We start from the raw sequence: 17299 nt of genomic DNA on the forward strand, positions 1-17299 counted from the left end.
AAAAAATCACGGTTCGATGAGAAATTTTATAGAAAACTAGTCGGGATTTTGAGAGTATGGATATTATTATTTTATTATATACATGCATACGTAGAGGTTTAATTGCTTTACATAAATGAATGGGTTTTTTATTTATAAATTTAAGTACATTTTTAATTATATTTGTGGAAGATTAAAACTATTTTCGTATTTTAAAATTCTTTAATAGTTATATACTTTCGTCCAAACTACATTAATAAGCGTTTTGATTTCTTTTTACTAAGTATAATATTATAAATTTAATTTGCATACGATGAAATTAAATATATGCAAAAATCTGTCATGCGGTATTTTGATTTCAAAAAGATTGTAGTAATTAAGCAACCGCAATATAACTGTAAAACACTATAGTCTATAAGATAAATGAAATATTTTATTACTAAACAATTTATTTGATGTGCAACATGATTTTTATGGATACAATAACAATAACAACAAATTTGAATACTTAATGTATAAGTACATAATTATACAATTTATACTGTATTATTTTAAAGTAATAATACTAAAGAATATTTTTGTTAACAATGTACAATCATAATATCTAGCGAAATGTATCGTACTATAAATAAAAAAACTAATAAATGTCGATTTATTTCGTAAAATTATAGTCTGCGCATGCATATCATTATAGTACCATATAGTTGTGCACGGTAAACGAATTGTACAAAGTTTTTAACGCAACATACTACGCGAAGTTTAAACAGTCGTTAATGATCGTAAGAAAAAATAAAATACCGAACGGATCGTGTAGGTATAAGCCTATGCTAATGTATCTATTGACTATTTGCGACGTGTCGTATACACAACATATTACGTTACACACTTACTCGTTTCGGAAGACGCATCGTAGCGAATCGTTGTCATTCCCGTGTGCAGGCTGCACAGCTGGGTGCATGTAAACTATATATATATACATATACGTATAGTGTATATAATATAATATATAAATACATACATACATAGATATAGACACATTAAAAATATATACGTTCACGATGTTACGACATTTATAACGATGACCAGTCTTTCGGAAGGTGTATAATGTAGAAGTTAAGTCACGTGAAAGCATGCGGCCCCTCGGGCTATGTACGCGAATACTATAGAATGTTGGAGAAAAAAAAATTGTTATTATGTAAACGGTCGATCGAGAAATGACTTACGATATTCGCAAGCGCTGCAGTGTGGAAGACGTACACACGGTGGTATTAAAAATAATAGCGATAATAATAAATCTACACGGTATGCTAAAATAATACTACCTATATACCTAGCTAAAGACCTACCTTATTATTTTGTATTTGCTGCGTACGGCGAAAATTTCACCATTGAAAACGAGAATTAAAAAAATAAATAACAACAATAATACGAATTAGAATGACTGAAATAATACGCGCGTTAACGATATTCTTATGTATAGATAATATGTATATACTATATAATAACAAATATTTCGTTTACTATTGCAGTGCATATAACTATATAGTAGGTTCGAAAACCTGGTGGTTTTAATAATATTCTCTCGGCCGTTCTAGATCACAAAATATACACACGCGTGGTGTCCTTGGACTACCATAATCGGTATGCAACTGTCGGTATAATAAGCCATAGGTAGTATATATGTATACGAGTAGATAGATAATATTATGTACAATATTTAGCCTTAATTCGGCCTTCTTTTCAAAACGTATTCAAATAGAGCTAGTAATTTTTTTTTCAATTCGTAAATTATTCGACTTATTTTTTTACAATCAAAACGACTGGAGTTTTATAATGTGTTATTGTTATGGATATTATTTCGTTTCAAACTTACGTCATTTTGTTTTTATTTATCAAAACTACCGATTTTTCAATGATTGAAACTATACAAGCGGCACGGACACGAATCGAACGCGTTTGTAACGTAGTATCATCGTTTTCGAACTCGCGTCGTTGTCGATTTTTTTCGTCTTTTGTTGTTTTTGTTTAAAAACGAAAATTTAAAAATTAAAAATAAATAAACAATAATAACAATAACAATAACGATGTTAATTGGTAAACGCAACCGGAGAGACTATTGAACGGGTCGACCGGCGATATTAGCGCGAAGCTCGTTACTGCGGCTGTTCAGCACAAACCGGTCCGCTGTCTCGTGAACGGAGGAGCGCCCTACCTGTTCGTCCTTCCTGGTCCATTACTTCATTCACCATGTTTACGACGCCTACGATATGACGTTAGGTCTTCGAGCGACGTATAGGTAGTGTACCACAGGATAATAATACACATTCTAGAGCTGTAAGTGTTATAATTATAATTTATTTCTATAACTCCGTTGTTTAAATACGTCTAAATTATAGGTGTGTATACAGTGTACAGTAGGTACACAATATATCATACAATATACCCTTTTCAGAAAAGTATTAATGTAAATTGAATATCAGTGGTGGATATTTATATCGATGCTGTAGTGATCTCTCACTATCGTTTATAAATGAGTGCTTGACATCTGCAGTTGGATCAAGTTGTTGGGAAAAGATTACGGTTTTTAAAAGTGAGACAAAGACACAATGTTAATACAAGAGTTTATTAAAATTAAAGTTATAATTTGTTACAATAAAAACAAGTGTATAAGAATTTGAGGACAGCACGTTAAGTAGCTGCCCGAGAAAAAGTTAATCTTAGCAATTCGGACATAGACTAGCTCTATGCGAATGTGAAACTAATTCTAAATTTTAAGACGGACAGAGACCTGTATTTATATGGTTCTCTGTACCCCCTGGTTGTACATGATAGAGACTAGGAAATGGACAAAAAGGTGTGTTATAGAATGTTGTCATCGTAGCTGCAAAAGTGGTTTTGCGCCCAAGACACTTGACACTGGATTGGACTTGTTGTTGTGCTATTAAATCAAGGCGTGCGCATCTATGAATTATGTGCATGGCTTGATTGTCAAAAAGTGTTAAATAAAAGTCGTTTGTGACTGTGTTTTCCCATACGCTTTGATTCTTGGAAATTGCCATCAGAATTAATTGCGTATCGCTACGAGTATGCTAATAAAATATTTAAAAGCGAAGGACATTGTAGTACATGTAGATAAGTTAAAATAGAAAAGAAAAATAGTGAGACGACTCCGGCGGCTTACTACATTCCTCCCCTCGAAGCTGGAAGTCCCCGACTTTCTTACTTAAAACCGTAAGGTTGTAAATTTGCATAGTGGGGCTCCGGGCTATTTCTTGCTGTAAGTGGAAATTCAATTATGTCTTCGTTTTGATTTCTTGTTACTGGTGGATTAAGCTCTTGGCTTTCTTCTTGAGTATGTTCTGAAAATTGGGTTTTGCATTTTTCCGTTAATTTCGTCTTTATGCTGTGTATTATCATCAGTGTCATAATTATAGCGACAAAACTTATGGTTATATATAATGCATAGTTAAACATTTGTTGTATGTCTTGAATTTCCTTGATTTCTATGTTGATTTTGCTTTGACTGTCCAATTGATTTTTTGAGTTAGACACTAAGTGTAAGTCGTCCATGTTATTTGTTTTTACATGATAGTCTTTCATTAAACCGTTAGTCTCTGTTCGTGGTGAATATTGGTTACGATCTATTATTGATTTTGGATTAAAATCTGCGTATTCAGATCTGTAATCAATTTTTCCTGGTAATAATATGTCTCTTGTGGCGAAACCTTTGCAAGTTTCGTTTAAGTGTATTACTCCTACTCCTTCGATTGTATGGCTTGTTGATTCTTTGTCTTCATCACAGGTAACGAATAACACGTCATAGTTGGTTACGTATATCCATTCATTTTTGAATCTTTTTTTATGAAAGATAGTTGTACCGATTTGAACATGCATTACTTCACAATTGGTTGGAACTTTTGGTGGATCCTGTAATAGTAATACTTCGCATGTGGGTCTAATGTTACGAGGATGTAAAGGATTAATTTCAGGACATAATAGGAAGTCTCTAGCGTGTTTACAATGAGTATAGTAAAATTCATCATAGGTTGCATAATGTTCTTTAGACTTACTTATAGCTAGATACTTATTAATAGGTTTTATATAAACGCAATCGTTGCCAGTACATACTGGTACAGGTATTAAATTATATAAAATAAAATCATTTTGATAAATTAAAGGTAAAGAAATTATAAAAACTAGGTTGTCGTTAGCATAATAAATAGCAATATCTGAGAGTTTCACCAGTTCATAAATGTTAGTTATGATTAAGTCAGTGGGTAAATCAGTTCCCCCTGGTAATGATACTTTAATATCTTTAACGTGTTCTAATAACTCCTGTGGAGTTATTAAACTTGGGTGAATAACTCCTATCTTTGCTTGATGTATTATTTCTAGTAACGTATTTGTTTCCAATATATGTTTTGTAATTAATAGATTAACTTGTATAAAATGTTTTGTTAAGTAGTTTTTAACCTGTTGTTCATCTGTAATATTTGTTAATTCGTTTATTTCTAATGACATATTAACATATTTGTTTGTTCCTATATCATGGTTTAGTTGAACCACTTTAATTTGTTCTTTAATCAATTTAGATTGTGAGGTATTTTGTGCTACTCCTATGTTAAAGTTAAACTTTTTTATGCATTCTAAGTTACATATTCCATAAATTAACCTAGCTGCTTTTGCTGCGAATTTAAGAAGAGCATTACGTTTACTAATTACGTGTCCTATAGAATCTAAAACTTGTGTCTTTTGATGTTGTAAATTGTTAATTATGTCATCGGTTACAGTAAGTAGACCGTTACAGTTAAAGTTATCTGTTACTGGGTTATGCATATGTGTAACACATAATACTTTTGTTTTTTCAATCATAGTATTTATGTAGTCAAATTGTTCGTTATATTTAGTGAGACTAATATATGCAGTAAGGTCCCATTGAGAGGTTATAAGTTTCAACGGTCCGCGATTTTCGTAGTAGATACCGGAATGTTGAGTTAAATGTTCGTCTGTGAATCTTAATGTTCCCGACGTGAACGGTATCATTAACATTATTAGTCTGAAAGTTGTTTATGAAATTAATAAAACTGATTATTCATTTACTATATTGTTAAAGTAAATTGTTATGAACTACCTAATATCAGTTATTACTAAAAGAAAGTTGTATTTATATATAATATATATATTCCAAAAAGTAAAAATATTAAATAAAATTGTATTTAAGTAAAATAAAACCCAAAAATAATAAAAAATAATATACCCATTTCCATAAAAATAAATGCCAATATAAGCTGAGTTGGCTTAATAAAATAATGAATACGTATATTATATAAAGGAAATTTAACCACTGATGGCGTCATCTATCTGGACACTATATCTAAGTCGTAGATATCTAAACAGGCATCCAGACCAAATTACATCGGTTACGGGGTTATGTGCTTCTATGCACCCATGATCCCCTCCACAAGTTAGACCGTGTGCTTCTGTTAGACACAGCGCACGACCGTTTTTTGTTATATCTCCGATATAATGGGAAACTATAATTGTTTTTCCGTACAGTAGTTGTAAGTAAAATTTTCCGTTGGAGTCAACGTCCCATCCCCTCATTGAAAGAGCGATGTGCGGTGCCCCTAAAGCGTCAAGTATTTTGATGTCTGTACTACCCTCCCATAGTACGATCACATCGTAATTTTTTATTAAGTTAAGTATTTGTTTTTTGGTTAAGTTAGTTTCAGTTGAGTGGTCCGAGTCATATATCTGGGCAAGTACTGGGTACAATGTTTTGGGTTTGTCTTTGAAAATTCTTACTAAATGGTGAACCATGTCTTTCCATTCTTTTGGCGTAACCGCTCTATTTTCTTTTAGTAGCAACGCGCGCCCTTCCAGTTTCGTTACTAGACCTGGCGAGTGTCGACCCATTAATGCTCCTGATATAAGAATTAAGTTGTCGCGCCCTAGATTCGTAAACTCGAAATCCATGACTGCGTATTGAATACTATAATTCATTATCCACACAAAAGAAAAAAATACTTATGTCAAAAAAAAAACAAAACACACAAAAAAAAAATAATAATAAAAATAAAATGAAGTAGAAATAGAAAATTAAATGAAAATAATAGACAGAAGGAAACAGATTGAGAGGTTTAGAACAAGACTAGATTACAGAAACGTAAGTCTAACATAGTCAAATATGTCTGTTGCGTCTTCGGCATTGTCTATATAAGTTTTCAAGTAATGACAAAAAGGTTTTGTAAGTGGACGTTGGCTTTTTGTCATGTCGTGTGTAAAATGGTTTAGTGTTCTAGTTATGTTTAAAATTTCTTCAGCTGAAAAAGTTTGAAGTAAATTTTTGTTCGCTAGATCGATATGTTTTAATAAACAATTTGGTATTTCGTCGTGAACTAAAACATCAGCGTTGTGCTGTTCGCGTCCTATTACGGCGCTAAGTTCCTTTAGGAAAATATGTTGTTTAATTCTAAAACAGAAAAATAAAAGAAAAAAAAATTGTAGCGGATAGAAAAGTAGAGAAAAAAAAAAAACTGAAAACTAAATGATTGTTAATATAGATTAGACTTATTGACTTGAACTTTGTTCATCGTCGTAATACCGTTTAACATTATTTTTATGAATACGATACTCGCGTCTACCTTTTTGTATTGTTATGTTTTCGTTGTCATGTACTAGTAACACTTCGTATGGCCCTTGCCAATTAAAGCTTAGCACGTTTTTCTTATTATGTTCTCTAATAAGTACTTTGTCACCTACGTGAAGTTCAATTTCGTTTAGAGATTTGTCATAGTAAGTTTTGTTTGTTTCTTTTTTCTTAATTAAATTGTCCCTAGCTATTTTATGAGCTTCCTGCATCATACGTTTAAGATCGAATACATAGTTATCGTAATTGTATTGTGGTTCTGGGTCTTTATTAAAGGCTGATGGAATATTTGGTTTAGTACCGAACACAAGTTCGTAAGGCGTAAAATTAGTTGAAGTGTGAACAGTTGTATTATAGCAAAAAGTTGCGTAACATAACAATTTATCCCAGTTGCTATCTTTATCGACAAAACTTCGTAGATACGTTTTTAACGTTTTATGACTACGTTCGAGAAAACCGTTTGTTTGTGGATGCCAAGCAGTTGTCTGTACCTTTTTAATGTCTAGTAGTTTACACATGCCCTTAAAAACATCGGATAGAAAGTTGGTTCCACAATCGGTTAGAATCGACTTTGGAATACCATATGTGCATACGTAACATTCGACAAATGCTTGTGCTACAGTAGGTGCGTCCGTAGACGATAATGCTATGGCTAACGCGTAACGAGATAACTCATCTTGTAGTGTTAGTATATACATATTTCCTAATAAAGTTTTTGGTAATGGTCCTACTATATCTAGGCAAATGCGTTCGAACGGTTTTACTACTGTGCTGGTAATTAACATCGGTTGTTTTGTTTTATTATGGGATTTATTTTTCTGACAAAGCTCACAATTTTTAATATATCGTTTTACGTCTTTTTTAATATTACGCCAGTTATGGTTTATTTGGAGTCGCTTTACGGTACGCGATACTCCTGCGTGACCCCCTAGCGGCGAATCATGATGCTCGTAAATTATTTGTTGTTTTTCTTCTTCTGTATACTGTCTACCACTATATATTTTAACTACGATGTTTGTACCTTTAAAGATATATCTGAACATCGTTCTGATTCGTGCATAATTTGTTAAAGAGGACTGACCGTCTAATTTAATGGTTGAAAAGGCGGTTATGTCGTTGTTAATACAATACGTTTTAATGTCTACTATTGCTTGGTACACGCCCTCTGGTTCAAGAGGCGTGTTATGTGTTTTTAGCATATTATAGAAAATCATCAGAGGCAACGTATCGGAAATTACACAAAACCGGTTTTCGTCCGAAAATTGTATTTTATTAGAATTGACATTCTCTACGATACCTCTTACCTCGGAATGGGTTATTTTTTTGTCCCCCGGTATCGGTATAATTGTGGTTTCACTTTCAATGGCCTTGCTAATGCTGTCGTTAACCTCTACAATTTTCGAATTAAAAATCGGTTTGTCTTCCGCGGTTCGAAATTCTCCGAATGTTTTATTATCTACTGTTTGATCGGTTTGTATTACTCGGATACGCGATAAACAGTCCGCGTTTGAATGTTCCGGTCCTGCCCTGTATTTTATAGTATAGTCGTAATCAGCCAACTGTAATCGCCAGCGCATTAATTGAGACGATGCGTCTTTAATACCAAACAGGTATGTTAAAGGTCGATGGTCGGTGATTATGGTAAAGTGTCGGCCATAGAGATATGGTCTAAAATATTTCACGGCCCATACGATGGCTAACAATTCTTTTTGAATAACGCTATAGTTATTTTCGGCTTTGTTTAGTGTTCTACTCGCGTAAGCTATAGGTTGGTCATTAGGTACGTCCCCTTGAGAAAGTACGGCTCCTATGGCATATTGTGAAGCGTCAGTACACAAGTTAAATTTCCCTGCTTCCCAGTCTGGATAGACTAGCAATGGCGGGTTCATTAAAGCCTTTTTAAGTTCTTGGAAACTATGTTCGCAATTGTCAGTCCATGTAAATGGTACGTCTTTTTTAAGTAAGTAAGTTAGTGGTTTTGCTATTTTCGCAAAATTGTCGACGAAACGTCTATAGTAATTTAGTAGTCCTAGAAAAGATTTTATATCTTTCGCGTTTTTAAGCTTGGGATAATCTTTAATGCATTTTAATTTGTTAGGATCTGGTGACACCCCGTTTTCGTTAATTACATGTCCCAAATAGATAACTTCTTTCCGTAAGAAAGAACACTTTTGAGGTTGTAATTTTAATCTATGCACGCGCAGTCGATTGAAAACCTGTTCGAGTTTGTTTTGGTGGTCGTTTAGACTGGACCCATGTACGACGATATCGTCAAGATACGCTGTACACATTTCCTCTAGACCCATAAGAACGGATTTCATCGCGCGAGTAAAAGTAGCGGGTGCTGAACTTAGTCCAAATGGCATACGTAAATATTCGTAGTGACCCGATTTAGTGGAAAAAGCAGTTTTATGCACATCAGATGGTTCAATATTAATTTGGTGATATCCGGAAGCTAAATCTAGAGTACTAAAATATTTAGACGACCCCAGAGATTCGAGAATTTCGAGCAAGTTCGGCAATCCGTATGCTTCGTTCTCGGTGACTTCGTTAAGTTTTCGGAAATCTACACAAATTCGTAACTTGGGTTTCCCTGCCGAATCTAAATTCTTTTTCTTTACTACTACTAATGGAAAGTTAAATGGTGATTTAGAATCGCGTATTATATTACTATTTTTCATTTCCGTAACTTGTTTTTCGATTTCTTCTTGGTACGCCCAAGGTAAACGATACGGACGTATGTTAATAGGTTTTGTGCATCGCGGCGTGTTTATTGTATGTGTCACTACCTCTGTGGCACTTAAATAATCGCCGGGCAAGTAAAACAGGTCCGCGTAATTACAACAGAGTTCTAAAATATTATCGCGCTCCTCTTTGTTTAAATCGTTCGTGTTAAGTTCGTTTTTTAATTTCGTTATGCGATCCGTTTGGTCGTTATCTGCAAAGGATGCTTTAAGTACGGTTTCATAATACGGTTCCCATTCAATATGTCGTGTGGTTAGCTCGTCGATAATAAAAGGTTCCTCCGAAATATTTATTATATTGCTTATTATTGTATTAGTGCTAACCGGACTGATGCTATTTGCTATAATAACGTTTTCGTTGACGTCTTGTTTTTTTATAGTTATCGCGTCATGTTTAATATTTTCGTCGTTTTTAATTAGAAGTACACAGTTACTTCGCGGTGGTAATATAATATCTTTTAAACCGGTTTGTTCGGGTATGGTTAACGTATTTTTATTATAGTCCATAATGACTTTGTTTTGTTTTAAGAAATTTCGCCCGATTATACCTGATTCGTTTATTGGAAAATCGTCGAACACGACGTCGAATTTTACAAGGACGCCTACTTCGCTAATTTGCATAGTCGTCACTATAGTCCCGATCGTAAAAATAGGTGTTTCATTGATACCTTTGATAGTTCGTTTTTCGTATTCATTGATAACTACCTGTCCGTTTAATGCGGAGAGTTTAATGAGATTCATTTCTGCACCTGAATCGATTAATAATTTAATATACTGTGGATCGAAATTATGTGAACTACAGATTATGTGTTCCTCCTCGAAATTAGTAACTACTCTTACGTGATTTCGTTTTATTTCACTGACGGTTCGATTCAATTGACTAGTAGTGGAATTTTCGTTTTCATTCTCGTTGCTACTAGTGCTATTATTTTTTTCTTCGTTATACCTACGTTTTCTACAATCCTTAACAGTGTGGTTATTTTTTTTACAGTATGTGCAGAACCTAACCTGTCCTTGATATTCTTTTTTTACTACAACGGGTTTTTCGTCGCGATTACTTATGGGATTTCTAAAACCTGTGCTGCCCGATGTGCTCGCGTTACTACGACACTCGTTTGCATAGTGCCCCATTTTATTACATTTATTACATTTAATATTTTTTTTATTCGCGTTATTTTTCCCGTTATTTTTATTCGTGTTAAAGCGTCTATTTAAATTTCTTATGTCCTCCTCTTCTTCGACAGCAAGCGTAATAGCTTCTTCGAGAGTAAGAACGTTTCGCGCTCGTAACAGACTTCGAATTGCGGGTTGTGCCCCGTTAATAAATGCATTGCGCGCTCCCGATTTATGCGTGTTCGCGACTGCGGCGGCGTCATTTTTATTTAGCCCTACCGTTAGTGCGCTTACCAAATCGTGGTAACATTTTTCGGTGCGTGCGGCGAAGCTTTTAATATCTTCGTCGTATTTTTGTTTAATATTGTATAGATTTGTTTGTAAAAAACCGATTGAGTGCGTTGCCCCGAATACTTTCCGAAGGTGGGCTTCGAGTGCGGGCCAATCCGGAATACTGCGATAGCGTACTGCTTGAAAAGCTTCCCCCTTTAAACTTGTTAACATTCGTTTGAAAATCATAGGTTTAAGAGTTTCGTGGACGTTTTCCATTATATAATTACATTCAAGTATATATGACGCTAAATCTGTCTCAGATCCCCCCGTAAAGGTCGGAATCATGCGTATTGCAGATTCAATTCCTAAAGTTACACTCATGATGGTTGTTCGTAAAGTTTGTGGGTTGTATTTAATTATTTCCCAACACCGATTAGGACTCTCAGACATATACTAAAGAATTTATTTGCTTAACGGCAACTTACAAAGTGTTCATTGTTTGTCTGGCCCTGTGGTTGTCCTGCTTTGAAAACTGCGCTGCGGCTCGCTTCGCTGCTAGGCTCGATTTGTTGACTTGTCGCAACTTATCCGTGATCTCCTTCCGTTGATCCTGATGTTGACACACTCGAGGTCCGCTGATGTACTTGATTTTGGGTTGGATACCAAAATTCTTCTTTCAGGTGACCCCACACCTGACACAAAAACGTGTAGTGATCTCTCACTATCGTTTATAAATGAGTGCTTGACATCTGCAGTTGGATCAAGTTGTTGGGAAAAGATTACGGTTTTTAAAAGTGAGACAAAGACACAATGTTAATACAAGAGTTTATTAAAATTAAAGTTATAATTTGTTACAATAAAAACAAGTGTATAAGAATTTGAGGACAGCACGTTAAGTAGCTGCCCGAGAAAAAGTTAATCTTAGCAATTCGGACATAGACTAGCTCTATGCGAATGTGAAACTAATTCTAAATTTTAAGACGGACAGAGACCTGTATTTATATGGTTCTCTGTACCCCCTGGTTGTACATGATAGAGACTAGGAAATGGACAAAAAGGTGTGTTATAGAATGTTGTCATCGTAGCTGCAAAAGTGGTTTTGCGCCCAAGACACTTGACACTGGATTGGACTTGTTGTTGTGCTATTAAATCAAGGCGTGCGCATCTATGAATTATGTGCATGGCTTGATTGTCAAAAAGTGTTAAATAAAAGTCGTTTGTGACTGTGTTTTCCCATACGCTTTGATTCTTGGAAATTGCCATCAGAATTAATTGCGTATCGCTACGAGTATGCTAATAAAATATTTAAAAGCGAAGGACATTGTAGTACATGTAGATAAGTTAAAATAGAAAAGAAAAATAGTGAGACGACTCCGGCGGCTTACTACAATGCGATAATTTAAATTTTTTTCGACTCTTGACGATACTTCTTATTTGTTTGTTATTTTTTTTTTTTTTGCTTTATATTCGGATAGGAGAGCGATGGATATTGTGTTGGTTTCAGAATTATACATTGTTTTTTGTGTATGGAAATAAGAAATAAAATATGGTTTAATATTGTAGACAGTCCTGGAATAAAATTGGATGTATAATTATAACTATAGTTTGTATACTTTGGGAGGATTTTGTTTTGTTTTTTATGATTTATTAGAAATTAATAACCGTAGAGACTTAAATTTTCAAAAAATATTAATTATATTTACATTTTCTTGGCACATCATTTCAAATATAATAAAATAATTTGACTCTTTTTGAGATACATATAAAATATAAATATTTTAAATATTCCAATGATATAAAGTTATTTATTAATTTATATTTTTTATGATTTATGTTGATACAATTGTTCTTTTTAAATAAAGCTTGTCATTGTATAACAAGTTTCATATAAGTTACTATAATAAGTAGTTCTTATAAAATATTTAAAATACAATAAAATTCAGTTACAACGAGTTAAAAACCAAATTTTTCTCGTTGTAACCATTAGCTTATTGTATATTATTACGATTCTTTTTTTTATTACGTTTAATTTAAAACTGTTGAACATAAAAAAATATGCAAATTATCTTATTGTTAAAAATATATGAAAGCTTTAATTTTAATACTTTAAGTTAGAAAATGTAATGCACAAAGTTTTTACAAGAATTTTTAAAGTACTAAGTACACAATATTCAAACATTTTTTCTCGAAGAATAATATTTTAGGATAAAATGTTGAAGATAATGAGTTTTTAACAAAAAATAATAGTTTTTGTTTTAGTAATTTTAAATATATTAGGCGTAAAAATAGAAACATTCCATTGCTGGACTAGTATTACTTTAATTTATAATTTTCAAAAAATGTTGAATAATTTTAAGTTATTAATCCTAAGATATGTGAACCTCTTCTATCTTCATGCTATAAAAATAGGTACATCATTATATTATATTATGGTAGTATTTTGATATTGACTTATAAGTTGATAGCAATAATATAACATATAGGTACTCATAATATCTAGTCTATAATAAATATTTGATGTATTGAATAAAAATTAGATTTGCATACCGTATTAGTCGTATTACTAAGAAAAACATAAATAACTAACAGTGAAAAATTTGTTATTAATAAACTACAAAGTATAAAAGTATAAATTAGAAATAAAGATTGACACATTGTTCCTGTTGATAATCGTTTCAATCGCTGCATAATCAACAATGTATATTATAATATTAAATATTATTATTCAAATTAACACATTGTAATTAACTAAATTATTTGATATATTTATTTATTTTATTTTGTATAGATACAAATGATGCATGAATATTGGGCCCCAATGAGAAAATTAATACGTTCGTTAGGTACCTACTACATAGCAGCAAACAACTTATATACTTCTTAAAACAAAATTAAACAGCATCTGTAAGCCACATTATACACTGTATACATAATATATTATACGTACGTATTATTATGAAACTCTGGTAAGAAATTCACGCGCGTGCAACCAACAAACGTATTCTGCAATATAATTAATAATTATAATTTGATATTGTATAAGCACTAACTGGCTTGCTTAAAAATCCGCTGGGACTATTATACCTAATATGGTAATAGATAATGAAATATGTAGTTATTTACCTATATTATTACAAGATTGATATTTCCCATTGCAAAACACCATATACATTGGTCATTGTGTGAAAATTAAAATTACTATCATCACATTGTTTTTTTTTTATAACTAAATGGATCTCTATTTTACAAAATACACGTTCGTCGTTCTATTAAAGTATGAGTAATAATAATGTACAATGCGCGTAGTAAAAACACTAAAAAATACAAACATATGATTTACACTATACCGTACTTTTTAATGGACAATAAAATAATGTATGAACAAATTGGCGAACGAATCATGTACTGCAGAAATAGCGTAAACAATAGATATTAATTTATTAATATATTATACTCAAATTACGTGTTACTTTGAAAATTGGGCTATTTATATTAATACGATTCCGATTTTAACTTAGAACTGACTGCACAATAACGACTTGGCGCTAATGCATATTTTCGTGACGCGTATAGCACCAGAAGTGACTTGTATAATAATAATGGTCTTGGTTTAAAATTTAAATGTCTTGATTTTACGCTCAAATAAGCGCGGCTGTGACATGTCGGTCGGTTTCCGTTTTCATCGCATTAAGTTTTAACTATGTATATATATATATATATATACATATTATATATATGTTATGTGAAACACTTGAGCAGCTGTCCAAAGATAACAAAAATGTGAAATGACATTTGGTAAATAAGCATATTATTAAATATGTAGCGCACAGACATAGTAAGACGCACGATGAACATCGACAATTTGTGGGGAGTGTGTTTAATCGGAATGGAAAGCAGTCAAAAGTAATACAATATGTTATAATATTATAATTACCATTAATATCAAAAAAATATATATATAATCTATATTAAAATAAGGATAATATAAGAAATGAAAAAAAAAATTGTAGGTAACGAAATATCTCTATGTTTACCTGAAAATAACATATTATTATCGTAGTATTATACTCGCTGGATCGGATATAATATAATATGTTTGATGTTTAATTTTTTGTAGTTCTTCTGTTACATGGTCTGAAAATTCCATCGTATTCGTGTATGCAATGTAATAATTTTTATAAAATACGATCTCGACCGATACGATTTAATGTGGATAATAGTAATGCACAATAGTCGACGGCTCAACCATGCAGTGATGATAATATATTTTAACGTGCGTTTATATATGTCTGTCCGCGCACGGTGCGTGTGCAGTATCATGAATACCTACTGAAATACTGACCTTTCTGTCACGGTCGTTTGATCTAGATTTTTTCGTTTCGCTACGTCTTCGTTACCCCGTCTACACATCGTTTTTATTTTGAGAATATTTATTGGTCTGTAGACTAACTACATGTAGGCACGTCAGCACGTGAATGGTTTTATTGCTTCCTAAATCGCGATGCATTTTTATATAATAGATATATATTATACGAATCTGGATCAAAAATAATCAACGAAGATCGCTCGAATTTGACTCATTAAATTCTTATAATAAAATATAAATGTTTTCGATATTTATTATATTGAGCAGTGTGTTTCTATTCCATTAAAATCATATATGCAACAAAGCTCGTCTATGGACTATATTATAAATAATAAAATAGTTACCTATATTGGCTATATTTAAAACTAAAATAATTTAATATTTTAAATTCGACACTATACAATTATATTTTTTTCTGACTTAGAAAATCTGTTAATAATATCACGAAAATCGACAAGTAAGTAGCAATGAGTACATAATACCATTATAGACTATAATTTGTTCTCGATTGATAAGGTATTAAGATTAAATTCTTAGGTTTTATGCATCCATCAACCTCAATAGTGGTGACAACTGACAACTTAACACTGTGATTCTATTATACTAAAAATAATTATTAGCTAGTTGTAGCTGTGATGTTTCATTGTGTTTCCTTAACTACGTTTAGGTTTATACAGAACACTTATAGAGAGTACATTAATTTTAATCGATAAAATTATAATTTAATCTTACAAAATTAAAATAATTCTTTTAAAAACTAGTCGGACTGTATAAATTTTACCACTTAATTTTGATAAGACAATTGTAAATATAGTATATGAAATATTTGGGCACAATAAAATCATCAATTCTGTTTCTTTGTACGCACATGCACGAGTATGTGTAAATGAGTGTCGTAGACACAATAATATTCGTATTATAATCATCATTTATGCTTACTTATAATATAATATAATATATTATTTATCTACTATGCAGATTGCAGTTGATCGATATTAGTTGTATATAAAATTATATACCCAATACCTATAACAGATATTATAAAATGATTTACTATCTATAATTATAATATGTACCTATTAAAAAAAAAAAATGAGAATAATGTACACTATACAGTATACACAATAAAATAAGAAATCAATATTGTGTGTATTAAAAATACATCTCAAATCTCAATTAATACTTTGCCTTGGAGATGATAATTGATAAACGTAATTTATGCATTAATTGTTAGTTATATAGCCGTATAATAATATTCTACTTATTGTATAGGGCAGTAGTTCTCAACCTTTTTTGATTCATGTCACCTTTAACCACTAGAATCAAACACTGCGTCACCCTAACATCAAAATAATAGGTATATAATCTTAGCTTTATACTTAAAAATCATTCTATTATTAACAAAAAAAAAAAAATATAGTATACAGAAAAAAACATTCAAAACGTCGATATTAATATGAATATATCATGATTTTTTTCACAAAAATTTTTTTTTCTTTTTTTCGTTGATTTTTCGTGTCACCTCTATAAGCTAGATCCATGTCACCCCGGTTAAGAACTACTGGTAAAGGGAATACAATTTTATTGATTGAAATTAATGTTTATGTATACTGACGATCAACTGCAGTAGAATAGTGTTATAAATTTATCATGTAAAGCAAAAACAAAATGTATATCGAATCGTTCAGATATGACGATGATTCGGTTCGAAACTCCGGAAATGTGTTAAACCACTTTTGTTCTTTTCTTTTTCGTACCTACGTCTAAAACTATTATTGTCATTATTAGTAGTATAGTATTAGTATTATTTCTGTTGTTGTTAATATTTTTTTATTGTATTTTCTTTACAGTACGTTAAGCGTGCGGTCGGATGAACATGTCAGTGGATTCGTCAAAAAAAAATCTTGTAAAACAGCTGCAGCTGTCTCGCGGTCATCGCTGATTTATATGCAACGGAAGCTATAATAATAATTTACACAATATTATACACCTGTCCAATGTCCATGACTATTTCAGTAATATTTACCTATCATATTCGGTATATTGTTAAGAAATGTTCGCATCAAGCGCGCGCCAATAAGGATCTACTGCCTAGGACGTTTTCCTTGTATGTCGTGCGTTCACGTGACGATTTTCAGCCTAGTCCATAATAGTTTTATAATTATTCTGATATCC

At 32.0% G+C, this 17299-nt stretch overlaps 2 protein-coding genes across 2 annotated transcripts in view; both read right to left on the reverse strand.

Annotated features, from left to right (window-relative positions):
• Positions 1–2147, reverse strand: part of LOC114131396 (uncharacterized) — a 31740-nt gene extending 29593 nt beyond the window's left edge. Inside the window, exon 1 of the mRNA XM_027996597.2 lies at positions 1853–2147. The gene's annotated coding sequence lies outside the window, so the exon portion shown is untranslated. The remainder of the gene's footprint in view (positions 1–1852) is intronic.
• Positions 2148–2586: 439 nt separating this feature from the next.
• On the reverse strand, positions 2587–12165 carry LOC126550422 (uncharacterized). Its single transcript, XM_050201919.1, has 2 exons — positions 11244–12165; positions 2587–5035 (listed from the first exon to the last, which is right to left on the reverse strand). The coding sequence occupies exons 1-2, from the start codon at positions 11252–11254 to the stop codon at positions 3199–3201; spliced, it is 1848 nt and encodes a 615-aa protein (XP_050057876.1). The 5' UTR covers positions 11255–12165; the 3' UTR covers positions 2587–3198.
• Positions 12166–17299: the final 5134 nt, after the last annotated feature.

The sequence above is a fragment of the Aphis gossypii genome, chromosome 2, assembly GCF_020184175.1.
Source record: "Aphis gossypii isolate Hap1 chromosome 2, ASM2018417v2, whole genome shotgun sequence".
NCBI lineage: Eukaryota > Metazoa > Arthropoda > Insecta > Hemiptera > Aphididae > Aphis > Aphis gossypii.